The sequence below is a fragment of the Camelina sativa genome, chromosome 8 (assembly GCF_000633955.1).
Source record: "Camelina sativa cultivar DH55 chromosome 8, Cs, whole genome shotgun sequence".
NCBI classification, from domain to species: domain Eukaryota; kingdom Viridiplantae; phylum Streptophyta; class Magnoliopsida; order Brassicales; family Brassicaceae; genus Camelina; species Camelina sativa.
The window spans coordinates 1,162,286-1,176,681 of NC_025692.1; the positions used below are offsets into that span (position 1 = coordinate 1,162,286).

The following is a 14,396-nucleotide window of genomic DNA, read 5'->3' on the forward strand; positions in this document are numbered from 1 at the left end:
GCTTTGTATCGATTCCATTTTATAAAGGTCGCCATTGTATTGATTCGTTCATCTTTTAATCTTTTCTTATGTTAATCACTTATTCTTTGGGAGCCAAATATTGCTTTTAGTTGTAACCGGGTGATTTTATAAAGTTGAAACCCAAAATTAATTGGGCTGCCTGTATGTACGTGGCCCCTTGTAAAATAGGGTTTCAACTCGTGTACCTTTGTACTTTAAGATTCTACCTATTTCCCCCTAGACAACATATATTCTTCTCAATTCTACATAAGTTAATTTATTTCTATCTAATTAACCAAAATTAATTAAGCTGTAATAAATCAACGTTTTGTGTTTTAAAATTGATAATTCGCGATTATTGTACCGTGATTGGCTTAACCCGACCAAAAATATTAGACCCGAAAATTGTTTTCTTTACCCATAAAACCAAATCGATTTGGGGAAACCTATAATAAATCAATTTTTTCCCAAATCGATTTGGTTTTATGGGTAAAGAAAACAATTTCCGGGTCTAATATTTTTGGTCAGGTTAAGTCAATCGCGGTACAGTAATCGCTAATTATCAATTTTAAAACGCAAAACGTTGATTTATTACAGCTTAATTAATTTTGGTTAATTAGATAGAAATAAATTAATATATGTGGAATTGGGAAGAATATATGTTGTCTAGGGGAAATAGGTAGAGCCTTAAAGTACATGGGTACACGAGAGGAAATAGGAGGCCTCATACAGGCATCCCAAATTAATTTGAACTCTTTTGAGATGAAAATAAAAATAATAACCCATGAAGCTTTCCACACAAAAATAAATAAAATCTATATCAAAATCATATTCTCTCACAAAATTAGAAATGAAACTTCAGAAGAACATAAATAGTTTGAATAAATCAATAGCTTCGACTTAGTTGTGCTACGAGAAGAGTAACAATAAGCCGCCACTGCATTTTGTTCTATACTTTTTCATCGGAAAGCCAGAAAGAAAGGTGGAAGCTATCATGTTACAGAGATATATAATATTAACAAGGGTTAGATTTTAGAAGTCATCTCATCATGGCACTTCACTTACCACTTTCTTACTTTCTTTCTTGAGAATCAAGCAATCTTTCTATTCAGTTCCTCGTCAAAGTCTTGAAAAGATTTAAGAAGCATATGATCTTCAGACCCGGTTGTTATTTATGGCATCCTAATGAATAAGACAGTGTATTATTGAAAGTGTAAGCAATTGGGGTAATTTAACTTGGTACTTTTCAAGACTTTGTTTAGGGCTTCATATGTGTAGTAATATTACCTGATTCATTGTCCATCCCCAAGCTTTTTAACCGGAGAAGCTCTGGAACTATTTCTTTTCCAAGATCTGGTCTATCTCTCTTCCTTAGCTCTGCACATTGTAGACATAACTTAGCAAAATTTGTAGCTTCTTCGACCGGCCAATCTGTCACGGCCGGGTCAAGCAGATCCTTGAAAGTTCCTTTATCGATTGCCCTCGACACATGATGAGCCAAACCCATTGGATTCTTTGCAGTGATGATCTGAAGCAGCATTATCCCTAATGAGTATATGTCTGATTTCGTGGTTAACTTGCCCGTTTGCTGGTACTCAGGGTCTATGTAACAGAACGTTCCTGCTGCAGATGTCATGTGGAACTGCGTGACTGTATTAGCCACTGACGCGGGTACTAACCGAGCTAATCCAACGTCACTGATCTTGCTCACGTAGTTTTTATCTAAGAGTATATTGGCAGGTTTTAGGTCACGATGAACCAGAGGCTCTGGCTTTGCTTGGTGAAGGAAGGAGAGTGCAGTAGCGATCTCTGCAGCTATTTGAAACCTTTTCCTCCATGAAAGAGGAGGCGAGTTTCCTCTACGGAAGAGTCTATCCTCTAAGCTCCCATTTTCCATGAACTCATACACCAAACACCCATATTCCGGACATGCACCAAGAAGAAGAACCATGTGAGGATGTCTTATGCTACTTAGAACCTCGACTTCTTGTTGAAACTGTTTCTTTCCTTGAGCAGCATCAGGTCTCAAGACTTTGATTGCGACAGGTGTGTGATCAAGTGTGCCGTAATAGACTGGTCCATACCCACCTTCTCCTATTTTTCTGTTGTTTGCAAAGTTGTCAGTAGCCTCTTCAATCTCTTCAATAGAGTATCTTCTGTACCGGACATCGTTCTGTACCAAAGCGCTAAGAGCACGATCTTTCTCCTGAGATTCTCTTCTTGCTTTAATCTCTGCTTGCTTTCTTCTTTGTCCTTCCAACTCAGCCATTCTCTGCGCTTTCTCAGCTGCTTCTATAGCAGCTCTGCACTTGGCCTTCTCCATTTCCGCAACAGCTAAAGCTGCCTCTTCAGAAACTCTAGCTTCCTCAAATCTTCTAGCTTCTTCCATTTTCCACAGGTTAAGCTCATTTGCCTTCAAAAACCAAGAGAGAGCCAGAAAGTATCAGATGGAGCACACACAAAAAAAACATCCTCGTCAACTAGCTCTTGAACAAAGTCTTACTTTCTTTTTTGCATTAAGAGCTTCTTTGCAGGCTGAGCTATACATGTCCATGGTTTGCTTGAGTTCAATCTTTAACCTTTTCATCTCAGCTTCAATATCTCTCTGCAAATAACCATTAAGTGAATACTAAATCTTATCCATCATCATAGACATATTGCTCTACTGTGTTTAAACATACCGTTGATTGTGAAACAGACTCATCAGAAGAAGCTGATGCACCAACAACGAGATCTAAATTCTCAGCAGTAAGGTCAATAGAAGCACCCATCATCATCATAGACCCAACATCACCTTCATCAGTAAATGAGTTTCTTGCAGAAGAAGAGTTCTTTTGACATCTTGGCTGCCTAAAATCATAACTAAAATCCAATGATCCATTTGTAGGAATCTTCTGCATTTCTCTCACTGGTTTGTATCCATTGCCATCATGGGAATGCCTCTCTGGAGTTGAGTTCCTTGCACTACGCTGATTCCTACAAATGTCCTCAAGAAACATGATTTACTACAAAATCACCATAGCAGCAAATTAAGCAGACATTACAAAAGAGTACCTAGGTAAATGATCTTGGTCATTGTCAGATATATGAAACGTAGATGAAGGTGCACGAGGTGGGACGAGTGTGTTTGTGATAGGTCTTTGAGCTGTTTTAGAAGACTGGACTTTGCCTTTAGAGATGACATAGATGGAACAAAACTCAGGCGTTGATTTGAGAACGGAAGCAGGAACGTCATGTGATTTGGTGAACTTGAGAGATCTTGCGAATGGGCTTTTTGAGGATGATCCCAACACGAGGTTGGTCACAAGGTTGTTGTTCACGTAATCCAATACTGCTTTCGCTACGTCTGTATCGTCTAGAATCACCTCCAGCATTGTAATCTAAACATTGACAAAAGACAAACACATCAGGTATGGTTTTTTTTTTTAAATGCATATAAAGTGTTCAATGGGAAATTTATATACCCCTTTGCGTGCACAATAACCTCTGTATGGAACAAAAAGCTGGTTTAATTCATTATCACCAACGTTACCTCCATCTGCAACAACAACATTTGTTAAAGTTAATCCGATTAAGAAGATAAACAATTATGATTTAGGTGAGTGTGAATATGAGGAGAAGATACCTACTGTTTGAATTTTTAAGACGAACATGGACTAGAATCATGCTGGTGTTATTGTTCATATTGAAGAGATGATCAACGGCCCAACGAACAGCGTAGTGACTGTTCTTGTCTTTGTCAATAGCGACAACCGTGGAGTTCACTGGGGCGTGGCCGTGGCCATCCTCCGGTGGGTTAGGACGAGCCATTAATTATATTCTAAATAAATTTAGTCAGGTGTTACCAGACCTCTCTCTCTCTCTCTTTCTTAGTCGTGTCTGGGAACAAGAAGAGAGAAGAGCAGAGAAAGAAGACGAAGAAGATTGTGAAAAAGCTTTTCTTCTTCTTCTGGGTCTTTTAACAATTCTCTCCTCTCTTCTTCCTGTTTTTCAAAGTTTGTTTCTCCCACGATCAAACTAACTTTTTTTTTTCCTTTTCTTCATTAGAAACAAAACAGAGAAAAAAGCGGGAGTCTAGGATTTATATTAACCATTGTTTTTTGTATAATCGCTTTTTTTAAGGAGGATTCTCTATTTTATGGAGGGGGTGTGGCTTCTTCTAGAATAAAACATGCAAAATCTTTCTTTGTTATTCGGATTAGCTTCTAGATTGGTTAATTAGCAAGTTTGTATTACATATGTATGTATATAAATTTTGGTTAATATCTAAACTCTTTTGAGATATTTACAAAAACCATTAAGATATTAAAATCTCGCATGTCGGTTTGCATGTGATTTGTGGGTCCGAAAAGAGTGGCTGTCACTGCTGAGTTTAGAGCCACTCGAGAAACGAGTGACTTACCCTGACGAATTGGAAGACTATGACATGTATAGTATAGCATAAAAAAAAACATGTCTTTTCTAAAGTGTACAAACCAAACTTGTTGGCTCATTCGAGTAGCATACACACCAGAGAATGATATCTCATTGAGCTATATTGTACATTCATGCTTTACCACTCATCAAAAGAGACTGGAAATAATTGTATAGTATGTTTATATATAATTTAAGTTTCTTCTATTCCCTCATATATCATCTGTGATCTAAAGGTACAATAATACATTAGGCATAAACAAAAGAATCAAAAGTTTAGTTTTAGTTTTATCATATAAGAGGAAACTAAAAAAGAACATTTCCAGTCTTTTTTTTTTTTTTATAGGAATGAAGTACCCGCGAGGCCGTGATGCAATAGATTATGCGAGATGGTATCTCTTGCCTTCATAGCATTTGCCGATCTCAATGCGTTTTCAGGCAAAACCTCATCATCAATCACTTCAACCATCAGCTCCGGCTCCATTCTCTCCTCTCTGATTTCACATATGTTGTGAAGCACACAGCACGCCCCCAATACCGTAGGCAGGTCCTGAAGCTTCACTTCAGTCCGTTTCTGTAGACACGCCCACCGTCCTTTTAACCTCCCAAACGCTTCTTTAGCCACTCTCTGCACATCACTCATCTTCTCATTAAACGCGTGCTGCGTCCACGTCAAGTTCTGTTGCGTGTATGGAACCAAAACCCAGTCCAATAACGGATGCCCCGGTCCACCAGCGACCCACATCCCTTTCAACAAACCTCCATTGTTAGCTCTTTGATACAACAACGACTTCTCCAACACCTGATCATCAGGCATTGACCCTGGCCATCCGATGCACAAGTCAGTAAAAACACCTTTCGGGTTCACAACGGCCTGAATCGTGATCGAATACGAAGTCTTCTGGTTCCTCTCAGTATGCCTCTTATTGAAATAAGCAGCTACACTAATCTTAGGAGCTATGATCGGAATGTGAGTGGTATACATAGAGCCAACAACGTTTGGTATACCCGAAACCGATTCGAACGTTTCTCTAATGTTTCTAAGAGACTCATCATCAGGCCATTGGAGATACTTAGGCATCAAAACATCTTTAATGGCTTTACATACCTCAAGAACAAGCTTGTGGCAAGTTGAGATACCTAAACCAAACTTCTTAGAGACAAGACGAAGCGGCTCACCGGTGGCTAATCTCCATATACAAACCGCGACTCGCTGCCGCACAGGAATCGCGTTTCTCAACGCGGTGTCTTCTTTGGCAACCGCGGAGTTAAGCTCGTCGCAGATTAACGCAAACGTGGATTTGGACATTCTAACACGCTTTTTTGAAATCCTCTTCAGGATAATCCAATCGGCTACACTCTTCCCACCAAGCTCTGCTCCGATCTTTAACCCATAACCGTCTCTGTTGACCCGAACCCGTACCCGTACTTTTAACCGATCCGGATCCGGTTATCTCACTGCTCTCCGCCTCAACCTCTGAAGAAGCAGCAGCAGCAACGGCGGCGCGTGAGACGCGTGACTTCTTGAGATTGATATCACCACTCTCTTCAGCGTCGGCGTAGTAATCGTTGAGATCGGAGTAGTAATCGGACATGGTTCTTGCTCTTTTCCGGTAATTAGATTGGAAATCGGACATTTCGCGGCGTGAAGCAGCGTTACGAGCTTCTTGGTCTTGCTTCTCGTGCTCCTCCATCAAAAGCAGAGAAGTGAAGAAACCTTTGAGCGTTTTGGTCTCGTTGCTTTTCTTGGAATCTACCTCACCACCGTCGAAAACATCACAGACTTCTTCTTCTTCCTCTTCTTCCTCGTCTCCGTAAACGGCGGCGGAGGCGGCTTTCATCGAAGTTGTGTTGTTTCACGTTTTGTTTTGAGTTCTTTCTTTTGTCTCTCTTTGGATTTGGAGTGGAGGAGAAGATTTTAATATTTTTGGGGTTTCATAAATAAGAAATTAAGTCTGTATAAAGAAAAAAAAAAAAAAAATTGGGGAGATGGAGACGAAACTTGTGGGATGAGTGTGAACACGCAAGTTGACTTTACTAGAGCCTATGCTATATACTCTTTTTATTTTTTCTTTTTAAATAAATTCTTATTATTTATTGCTCATTTTTATTCTTTTTCTTTTTTTTTTTTAGATAAAAATTTAGACAGCAGTACAGAAAAGGCAGAACCCGTTTGATCCTTGTAAGAGATTCATATTTGGAACCAAACTACGTATGTGGAGTTTTATAAACGTATGTCGGAAAATATAGAGTAAACAGGTGAATTCAAGCTAAATTTGAATCTAATTCTTCGAATCAAACCAAATTCTTAATTTGCGTGCTGCTTTTTAATTCAAAGCGAAATTTATTGACTTACATTTACTGTTTTTTTTTCTCACTATTTTTAAGTGTGTCTATTAAAAAGTACAAGTTTATCAATTGTTATAGTATGTTGTAATTTTCTTAGAAATGCTAACCATATTTATATGCTTTGGCCGCACTCTTTTAACTTTCTCGTTTTGAACAAAATCCAAATGAAGCGATCAAAGTATTTTAAGTAAAAGATAGGATAACAACAAAGAGACTATTATCTCTACATATATAAGAAAAGATGAACTATACTTACAAAAAAAAAAAAAAAAAAAATNTACTAATAGATTTGAACTATTTATCGATGAATAAACACAACATGTGATGAAGTGGTATTAATTTTCGATAACAATCGGGAGATTTTCAAGTCGATTAATTCCTAAAATATGTGAAACGTCAGGTATGTAAAGCTAAAAATCTAGATTCGATATTTTGTAAATAAGTTATTTTAAATTTCAATTAGTGTATTGTGATATTTTGTTGGCAAATAGATGAACAAGAGCTAGAAAGATACACGTATGATTCCCTCTCTTCATGAACCGGTTGGGGAAAATATGAGTTTAGATATGGACATCTCTCTCCACCACTCTTTTTATTTGTTTATCATTGTCAACAAAATTTGTTGTAAACGTTGTTTGTTATCTCTATTTTAGTAATCGTTATGCGCGGGCAATTGCGGTAGATTTAGGGCCTAAGGAAAAAATCTGAAATTAAATGGGGATTAATCAAAGACTAATTTTTGGATTATTTTATTAAATTAATAGTAAATTAAAAATATATAGTACTAAATATATGTATAATTATGTTTATGTCAAAAGAAAAATATCAAATAAAATATAAAGCTATAATATTGTCTTTAAAATTACGGTAAAAACATAAAAATGTAATATTAAGAAAAAATAATGATTTTAATTAAAAGTTTGTACATTAGTTATTGTAAAACATCATAAACTCTTAATTTAAATGTCTAAATAACAGAAATATATATATTTGATTTATATTTGGCTCCAAAACTAATCGGTATATACAAAATTATGTGGGGATTAATCGGATTAGACAATATAATCGGATAATGGATGGTAGACGAGAATTAGTCATTAATCAAAGTGAAAAGGATGGATCTAGTGATTTTACGAGGCGTAATCGATACTAGTCGGGTATTTTTAAAACAATGTTTGTTATACACTTGTGGAGAGTGGGTGTTCACACTTGACACACATATTTTTATATACGAACCCAATAATATAAGATCTCAAATGATTTGCACCTGGAAACCGAAAGAAGGGAGTGTGAACGCGTCAAGGAAGTATCGAACATTGTTTAAGTCTAAAATGTATTTGGCGGTGTGGAACGTTAGGTGGCCGATGGAGACTTTTGGTCCCACGCTTAGTTTCTTTTTCTCTTCTTCTTTTTGTGTTTACTTGAGCTGCCAAATGAAGGCATTTTTAGGCGATCTCTCTAGTTTCTTTTTTCTACTCGTAATATTTAGATATTATAATTTTTTTATAACTAACATCACATAGTCATAGTGGCCTCTTCCACCCCGCTTGGATTCATGTTATTTTTTTGTTTATTCAGAAAATTCACAAGTCAAAATTAAAACTAATCTTAAAATATACAACTGTTATGGGAACTTTTTGGCGAACTAGAACAAGTGTGAATGTGATCTTACGTTAGTCCCTTACAACATAACAAAGCACGCAATAGAAAGACTCTTTGTAGGGTAAATAAAGAATAGTTTGGTTAACGAAAAAAATTGTTTATGTCGCTTTTTTCTCCAAAGGAGAAGGTTATGTTTGTAATATATATACAACTGATTAACATCTACCGGTCAATCTAATTTACGCATTGAACCATTAAGTCAAATTATTAAAAAAGTAACTTTTAATTAAGTGATTTGTAAATATGGAGTTGAGTGATAAAGTTAACAGAAAAAATATTGAAGTACTTTAGACAAAAAAAATTGTGAAACAGCAGAACTTGGGGAGAAACGGCAGAATCAACTGTACAGTCGTCTAGACAGAACGAAAACCTACAAGTGGTTTATTAAGTTTGAAAGGTTTAGCGCGAAGATAATAGTCCACAAAGTAGGCGACATACAGAATACAAAGGATACAAAAGACTGATTCCTTCAAGACATTTTCTGCTTTTGATGAATGATTAATTAATTAAATCCATAGCAAAACATGGAATAAACATTGAAAACGAGACTAAATTAACATATGCTCTGGCGCTGCTTTTTTGTTTACTAGCTATAAAAGGAGCTATGAACGTACAGTTCGTATATCCTTTAGTAAACAAAAAAAGCATGTGGTACCACTGTATGCCGCAAGATCCGTGAATAACGCAAGATTCGTGAATAACGCTATTCATAAAAAAAGGTTTTAACTCTCCGCACAAAACTTGATTTGGCTTTAGTGTCCGTTGCAGATTTTTCATCTAAACAATAATGTAGCATCAATAAGACTGAGATTTTAGATTTCATAATACTTCAAATGTAGTAGATGAAGATCTATTTACATTATCCAAAAATACAATTGCTTAAGTTGTGCAAAACAGAGGATTAGGTCACAAATAAATAATTTGAAAAACAGAGGAATGACCAACTGCTCTGTTACGCTTCAATCGTTGACTTGGATATAATAGAACTCTTTTAGTCAGGGTGTACAATATAGCCGACATGTCACATTAGTGAACACATCAAATTCTGCCTCATAGGCATGTATGTTTCTAGACTTTGATATGGGAGCTTTCTTACAAAAAAAGACTTCATTGATTAGAAGATCTTACAAAGATAAAGATGAACAGAGAAACAACTTATAATCCCACATTAGAACCACACACTTATTGCTTCACTCCCAGTACATTCGTTACAAAACCGAAAACAAAACACAAAACACGATCACAGACAAACAGACTCATCAGGCAACTTGAACCTGAATAGTCTTCGGCTTCTTAGGCTCAGGAGGAGGAAGTTTCTGAACAGTAACCTTCAAAACACCGTCATGACAAACAGCAGAGATCTTTTCCAAATCAGCATTCTCAGGCAACTGAAACTTCCTCATAAACTTACCCATCCTCCTCTCCATCCTCACATACTTGACACCTTCGTTCTCTTTGCTCTCCCTCTTCCTCTCTCCGCTCACCACAAGCACGTTCTCGTTCTCTACCTGAACCTTGATCTCGTCTCCTTTGATCCCAGGCATGTCCACGACGAAAGCGTAAGCGTTCGGGTGCTCGATGACGTCAGCTGGCGTAGCAGCCATTGCCTTGGCGTCTCGCATGTAAGCTCTTGATGGATTGTTTCGGCTCTTCTCGTTGTACTCTTCCGGGACTTCGAGCATGTCTTCGAGGATTGAAATTATCGGAAACCTCCCCAAATCCATTGTTATTTTGTTGTGTATTAGCTTTCTTGATTCTTGACTCTTTGATTCTTGTCTTCTTTCTTGTTTGATTGATGATATTTTGATGGAGAAGAGTGGAAGTTTATATAGGAGTCGAGATGGATAGTTTCTAGAGTGATGTAGAAAGTGATCGTCTTGGTCTTTAGAAGCCGCTTCGGTATTGTTCCAGAAACGTCTTGATCGTTATGGTTTTTGAGATATTTGTAATGCGGCTTTTTGTTATAATATCTTATATGGGCTTTTTAATTTGGAGTACCCAGGCCCATTTGTTTCTGTTTCGGGTATCTGGTTTAACGGAAGGTACGATTTCATTGGAATTTAGTTTTAATACGGTTGAACCGGGTCAGTACGGTTGATTAGCTTCATGACTCATGGCTCAAAAAGCATCGTTATGAAGTCATGAGTCATGAAGCTAATCATATCAGAACATCGGACAGGGGGTCTAAAGTGAAATGAAGTCGGCAGTTTCATCGTCACTCTTATTCAATTCGAAGAATCTTTTCAACCCTAATCCTTTCTCTCGCTTCACCCTTCTCAAATCCAGTTTCTTTCCTAAGCTATTATCTCCGAGATCGATCACTAATCACACCTTAAAACTCCCATCTTCGTCAACCTCAGCTTTAAGATCCATCTCTACCTCCATGGCTTCCTCTTTCAATCCTGAACAAGCTAGAGTTCCCTCTGCTCTTCCCTTACCTGCTCCTCCGTTGACTAAAGTTAGCTCCTTTTTTTTATTTATTTAGCTCTGTTTTCGATTTTTCTTGATTTTTTTTGTTCAATCATATCAGCGTTTGATTGATCTTTCGTTTCGTGGGTAATATATTGTAGTTCAATATCGGATTGTGTCAGCTATCCGTGACTGCTGACAAAAAGAGAAACATCTCTCACGCTAAAAACGCTATTGAAGAAGCTGCTTCCAAAGGAGCTAAGCTTGTTCTCTTACCCGTGAGTTTGCTTAATTTGCTTGCTTTTGTTGCTCGTGAATTTGGTTGTTTTTACCTGAAATAATTTGGCTTTTTATCTGTTTGTTCTTTGTGGGTTCAATTGTGATGTTCTGTGTTGGTCAAATGTGTACAATTTACTAGGAGTATATAAGCTAGAGATATGGGGTCTTGTTTCAGGAAATATGGAACAGTCCTTATTCCAATGATAGTTTCCCAGTTTATGCGGAGGACATTGATGCGGGTGGTGATGCTTCTCCTTCAACCACAATGCTTTCTGAAGTTTCCAAACGTCTCAAGATTACTATTATTGGTGGCTCTATTCCAGAAAGAGTTGGGGATCGTTTGTATAACACTTGCTGTGTCTTTGGTTCCGATGGAGAGTTGAAAGCTAAGCATCGAAAGGTTAATCTGTTTTTTCGATACAGCACTTCCATTTCAAACTTTAAGTAATGAACTTTCCTCTACTTTAGGCCATAGAATCAAGAGATGCTAATCTTACTTCTAAAATCTTGTTTCATCTTTTGAGATTTAAAGGCCATAACGAGCCCAACCTTGAGAATATTTGTAGATATTGTAATCAGTTGACGGGATCTAAAGACTTTAAAAAGTAATTAGAATGATGTGTTAATTATGTTCTGGCCTAAGTTCTTCCTCCACTGAGTCTAAGGACTACAGGTGGAGCGAGATAATAGCCTTAATCGACGAGCATGCTTATATTATCAGTTCCCAAAACAATCTTGTTCTTGATTGTGTGTACTTGATTTTCTTTGGACTTATGCCTACAGATACATTTATTCGATATAGACATTCCCGGGAAGATTACTTTTATGGAATCAAAAACGCTTACTGCTGGAGAGACACCGACAATCGTTGATACAGGTTTCAGTCTGGTTTTGCAAAATATCAGTCCTAAGCTATGCATAAACACTCATGTATCTTACATAAACTTTTTTTAGTACTATCTAAAAATTATTTGGTTTAGGATTTAGGATTTTTAAATCTCCACTTAGATGTGGGATCCTCTTAGCTCAACGGTGAAATGATTCACTTTCATGTTGGCCTAGTATTTACGAATGATCATGGAGAAGAGAACTTGTTCACCAATAATATTAATACGCTTTTAAGACCTTGCCAAATGCCAACTATTTTGACTTGGGAAATGTCTTTGTTGAGTATTCAAGTCATAGTAGGACAGTTCACATCACCTCTCACTTTCTAGTACTTAAAAAAAATTTCTTGCGCGGTGCAGTGCTTGAAAATAAAGTTGGTTGTTGCAGATGTAGGGCGTATTGGAATAGGCATCTGTTATGATATCCGGTTCCAGGAGTTAGCTATGATATATGCTGCAAGAGGTAAGTCTTTTAATATTATATGCTTTATCCAAATGGTCTATTTCCTACCTATCTTTTTCGGGTCGATAAATCGTTTTAAAGAACCTCATCAGTCATCATCATCACCCACATGTTTGATTTATTAATTTCAGGGGCTCATTTGCTGTGCTACCCGGGAGCCTTTAACACGACAACTGGACCATTGCATTGGGAATTACTACAAAGGGCAAGGTACATTTCACAGTCTATTAAAACTTGCTTGGCTTAGTTAATCAATAATCAGATGGTTAAATCACATTGCTAACTCGATCTGTTTTGTTCCGTTTCAGGGCTACGGATAATCAGGTACATGAAGCAAGTTAAATACTAGTATTGATAGTTCCAAAGAGAAATACATTTTTTTCTTGATGTATTAATAGAAAACCGGTATTTCTCTTTGAGTTATCAGTACAAGTATTTTTCTTCTGCTCTCTGGAATTTGTTCTGTATTGAATCTATCATAGTCATGGAGCAGTTGATAGAACTATGTGTGCTACTTCCTCCAGTTATATGTGGCGACATGCTCACCTGCCAGAGATTCAGGAGCTGGCTACACTGCATGGGGTCACTCTACACTCGTCGGACCTGTAAGCTGCTAAACGTTTTCTGTAATACTTGATTAATAACTCGCCTTAGTTGAGCATTTAACTCAAACTCATAAAATTAACTGACAGTTTGGAGAAGTATTAGCGACGACTGAGCATGAGGAGGACATTATCATAGCAGAGATTGATTACTCTATCCTTGAACAACGAAGGTAATCACAACTTTCCTGGTTTTGATCTATCCCGTTATGATCTTGTTAAAATCCGCTGATTCAGTCTCGCTTTTCACATTGTAGGTCAAGCCTTCCGCTAAATAAACAGCGGAGGGGAGATCTTTACCAGCTTGTAGACATAGAGCGTTTGAATTCCAAATGAACGCAGCAGAAACTGTACATCTGAATTCTCTGTTTCTGAGAGATGTGCAGGTTGTGCACAACTTCTTTGATCAGTCAATTCTCTGCAAGACATAATAAACTCGGTCTTTGGGTTAAATTGAATAAAATAAGTCTGCTTAAGATAATGTCAAACTCCACCCACTTGTGCCATGTGTTGGTTGTTTATAAACTTCAATGCATTGTGGTCATAATGTAGACTTGTGTGTGATTCGCAATCCAAAAATAGCATTTGACTTTGACCACAATGTACATACTATTTTGTGAGTTTCTCAGTAAATGTCATTGTCTCTTTAAAACAACTCATATTAGGATTCCGCAACCATCAATCCATCATATTCAATCTCAAATACTTAGCTAAAATGTTCATTAATTGGATATGGTGCTGAAATATACAAATGTGCTTAGTAACTGTTTTTGCTTAAGGCAAGAAATTGTCAAACCACTCAATCAGTTAGTGTGTTAGGCTATTTTAATCTACTCAAAACGTTTCATCACATAACTCTCTCAAGTCAAGACGATAATCTAACCATGGTGCTTTGCTACACCAAGATTTGTAATATGTAGTATGTATATGTTTTATAGATGAGAAGAAGTAAACAGTATTGAGCGAGTTTCTCAGATTGGCTCATCCTCCCCTCAAGTGGATATAAAAGATTGAAAACGATAGAACATAAAACATTGTCAGCGTCTACTACTACATGATTTGATGATCCGTGGTTATTGTTGAATGATAAATGACCGGACGACAAAATGCAGTTACACTTACAACAACAACAGGCTTTACAAGATTTTACACAGTGAGTGTGTGGTTTTCATAGTCTTCGGAGGAGACACGTGGCCCAAACCTATTAGGGGTAAGAGACGTATAGTAGAGTGGTCCATATACTCACAGCGCTCGCAGGGGGACTCTCTGCTAAAGAAGAAGTTGCCGTACGCGTGTGGGAGGCCGCACGTGCTATGGACCCCAAGGCCATGG

The 14,396-nt window shown here is 37.3% G+C and overlaps 3 protein-coding genes and 1 pseudogene across 4 annotated transcripts; 1 reads left to right on the forward strand and 3 right to left on the reverse strand.

Moving 5' to 3' along the window:
• LOC104705470 (U-box domain-containing protein 52-like) lies at positions 788-4,026 on the reverse strand. Of its 2 annotated transcripts, none has more exons than XM_010421482.1 (7): positions 3,630-4,026; positions 3,465-3,538; positions 3,055-3,380; positions 2,682-2,976; positions 2,504-2,605; positions 1,288-2,413; positions 788-1,182 (listed from the first exon to the last, which is right to left on the reverse strand). In XM_010421482.1, exons 1-7 carry the CDS (start codon positions 3,808-3,810, stop codon positions 1,169-1,171), a joined length of 2,118 nt encoding a protein of 705 aa, XP_010419784.1. In that variant the 5' UTR covers positions 3,811-4,026; the 3' UTR covers positions 788-1,168. The 2 variants fall into 2 exon arrangements, with proteins under 2 accessions (XP_010419784.1, XP_010419785.1); XM_010421483.2 differs by having other exon boundaries at positions 3,626-3,735.
• Positions 4,499-6,388, reverse strand: LOC104705471 (annotated as a pseudogene).
• On the reverse strand, positions 9,506-10,228 carry LOC104705472 (17.6 kDa class II heat shock protein-like). Its single transcript, XM_010421485.2, has one exon. It carries the CDS (start codon positions 10,146-10,148, stop codon positions 9,684-9,686), a length of 465 nt encoding a protein of 154 aa, XP_010419787.1. The 5' UTR covers positions 10,149-10,228; the 3' UTR covers positions 9,506-9,683.
• Positions 10,527-13,665, forward strand: LOC104705473 (omega-amidase, chloroplastic). The gene is made up of 10 exons (XM_010421486.2): positions 10,527-10,882; positions 10,995-11,111; positions 11,288-11,512; positions 11,896-11,989; positions 12,388-12,462; positions 12,594-12,672; positions 12,771-12,786; positions 12,987-13,067; positions 13,155-13,237; positions 13,322-13,665. The coding sequence occupies exons 1-10, from the start codon at positions 10,619-10,621 to the stop codon at positions 13,398-13,400; spliced, it is 1,113 nt and encodes a 370-aa protein (XP_010419788.1). The 5' UTR covers positions 10,527-10,618; the 3' UTR covers positions 13,401-13,665.

Coding starts and splice junctions, on each gene's coding strand:
- LOC104705473 (XM_010421486.2), top strand. CDS start 10,619: ATGAAGTCGGCAGTTTCATCGTCACTCTTATTCAATTCGAAGAATCTT. Junction 11,112..11,287: donor CTAAGCTTGTTCTCTTACCC/GTGAGTTTGCTT, acceptor GTCTTGTTTCAG/GAAATATGGAACAGTCCTTA. Junction 11,990..12,387: donor ACCGACAATCGTTGATACAG/GTTTCAGTCTGG, acceptor TGGTTGTTGCAG/ATGTAGGGCGTATTGGAATA.
- LOC104705472 (XM_010421485.2), bottom strand. CDS start 10,148: ATGGATTTGGGGAGGTTTCCGATAATTTCAATCCTCGAAGACATGCTC.
- LOC104705470 (XM_010421482.1), bottom strand. CDS start 3,810: ATGGCTCGTCCTAACCCACCGGAGGATGGCCACGGCCACGCCCCAGTG. Junction 3,539..3,629: donor TCGTCTTAAAAATTCAAACA/GTAGGTATCTTC, acceptor TTGTTGTTGCAG/ATGGAGGTAACGTTGGTGAT. Junction 3,381..3,464: donor GTTATTGTGCACGCAAAGGG/GTATATAAATTT, acceptor GTCAATGTTTAG/ATTACAATGCTGGAGGTGAT.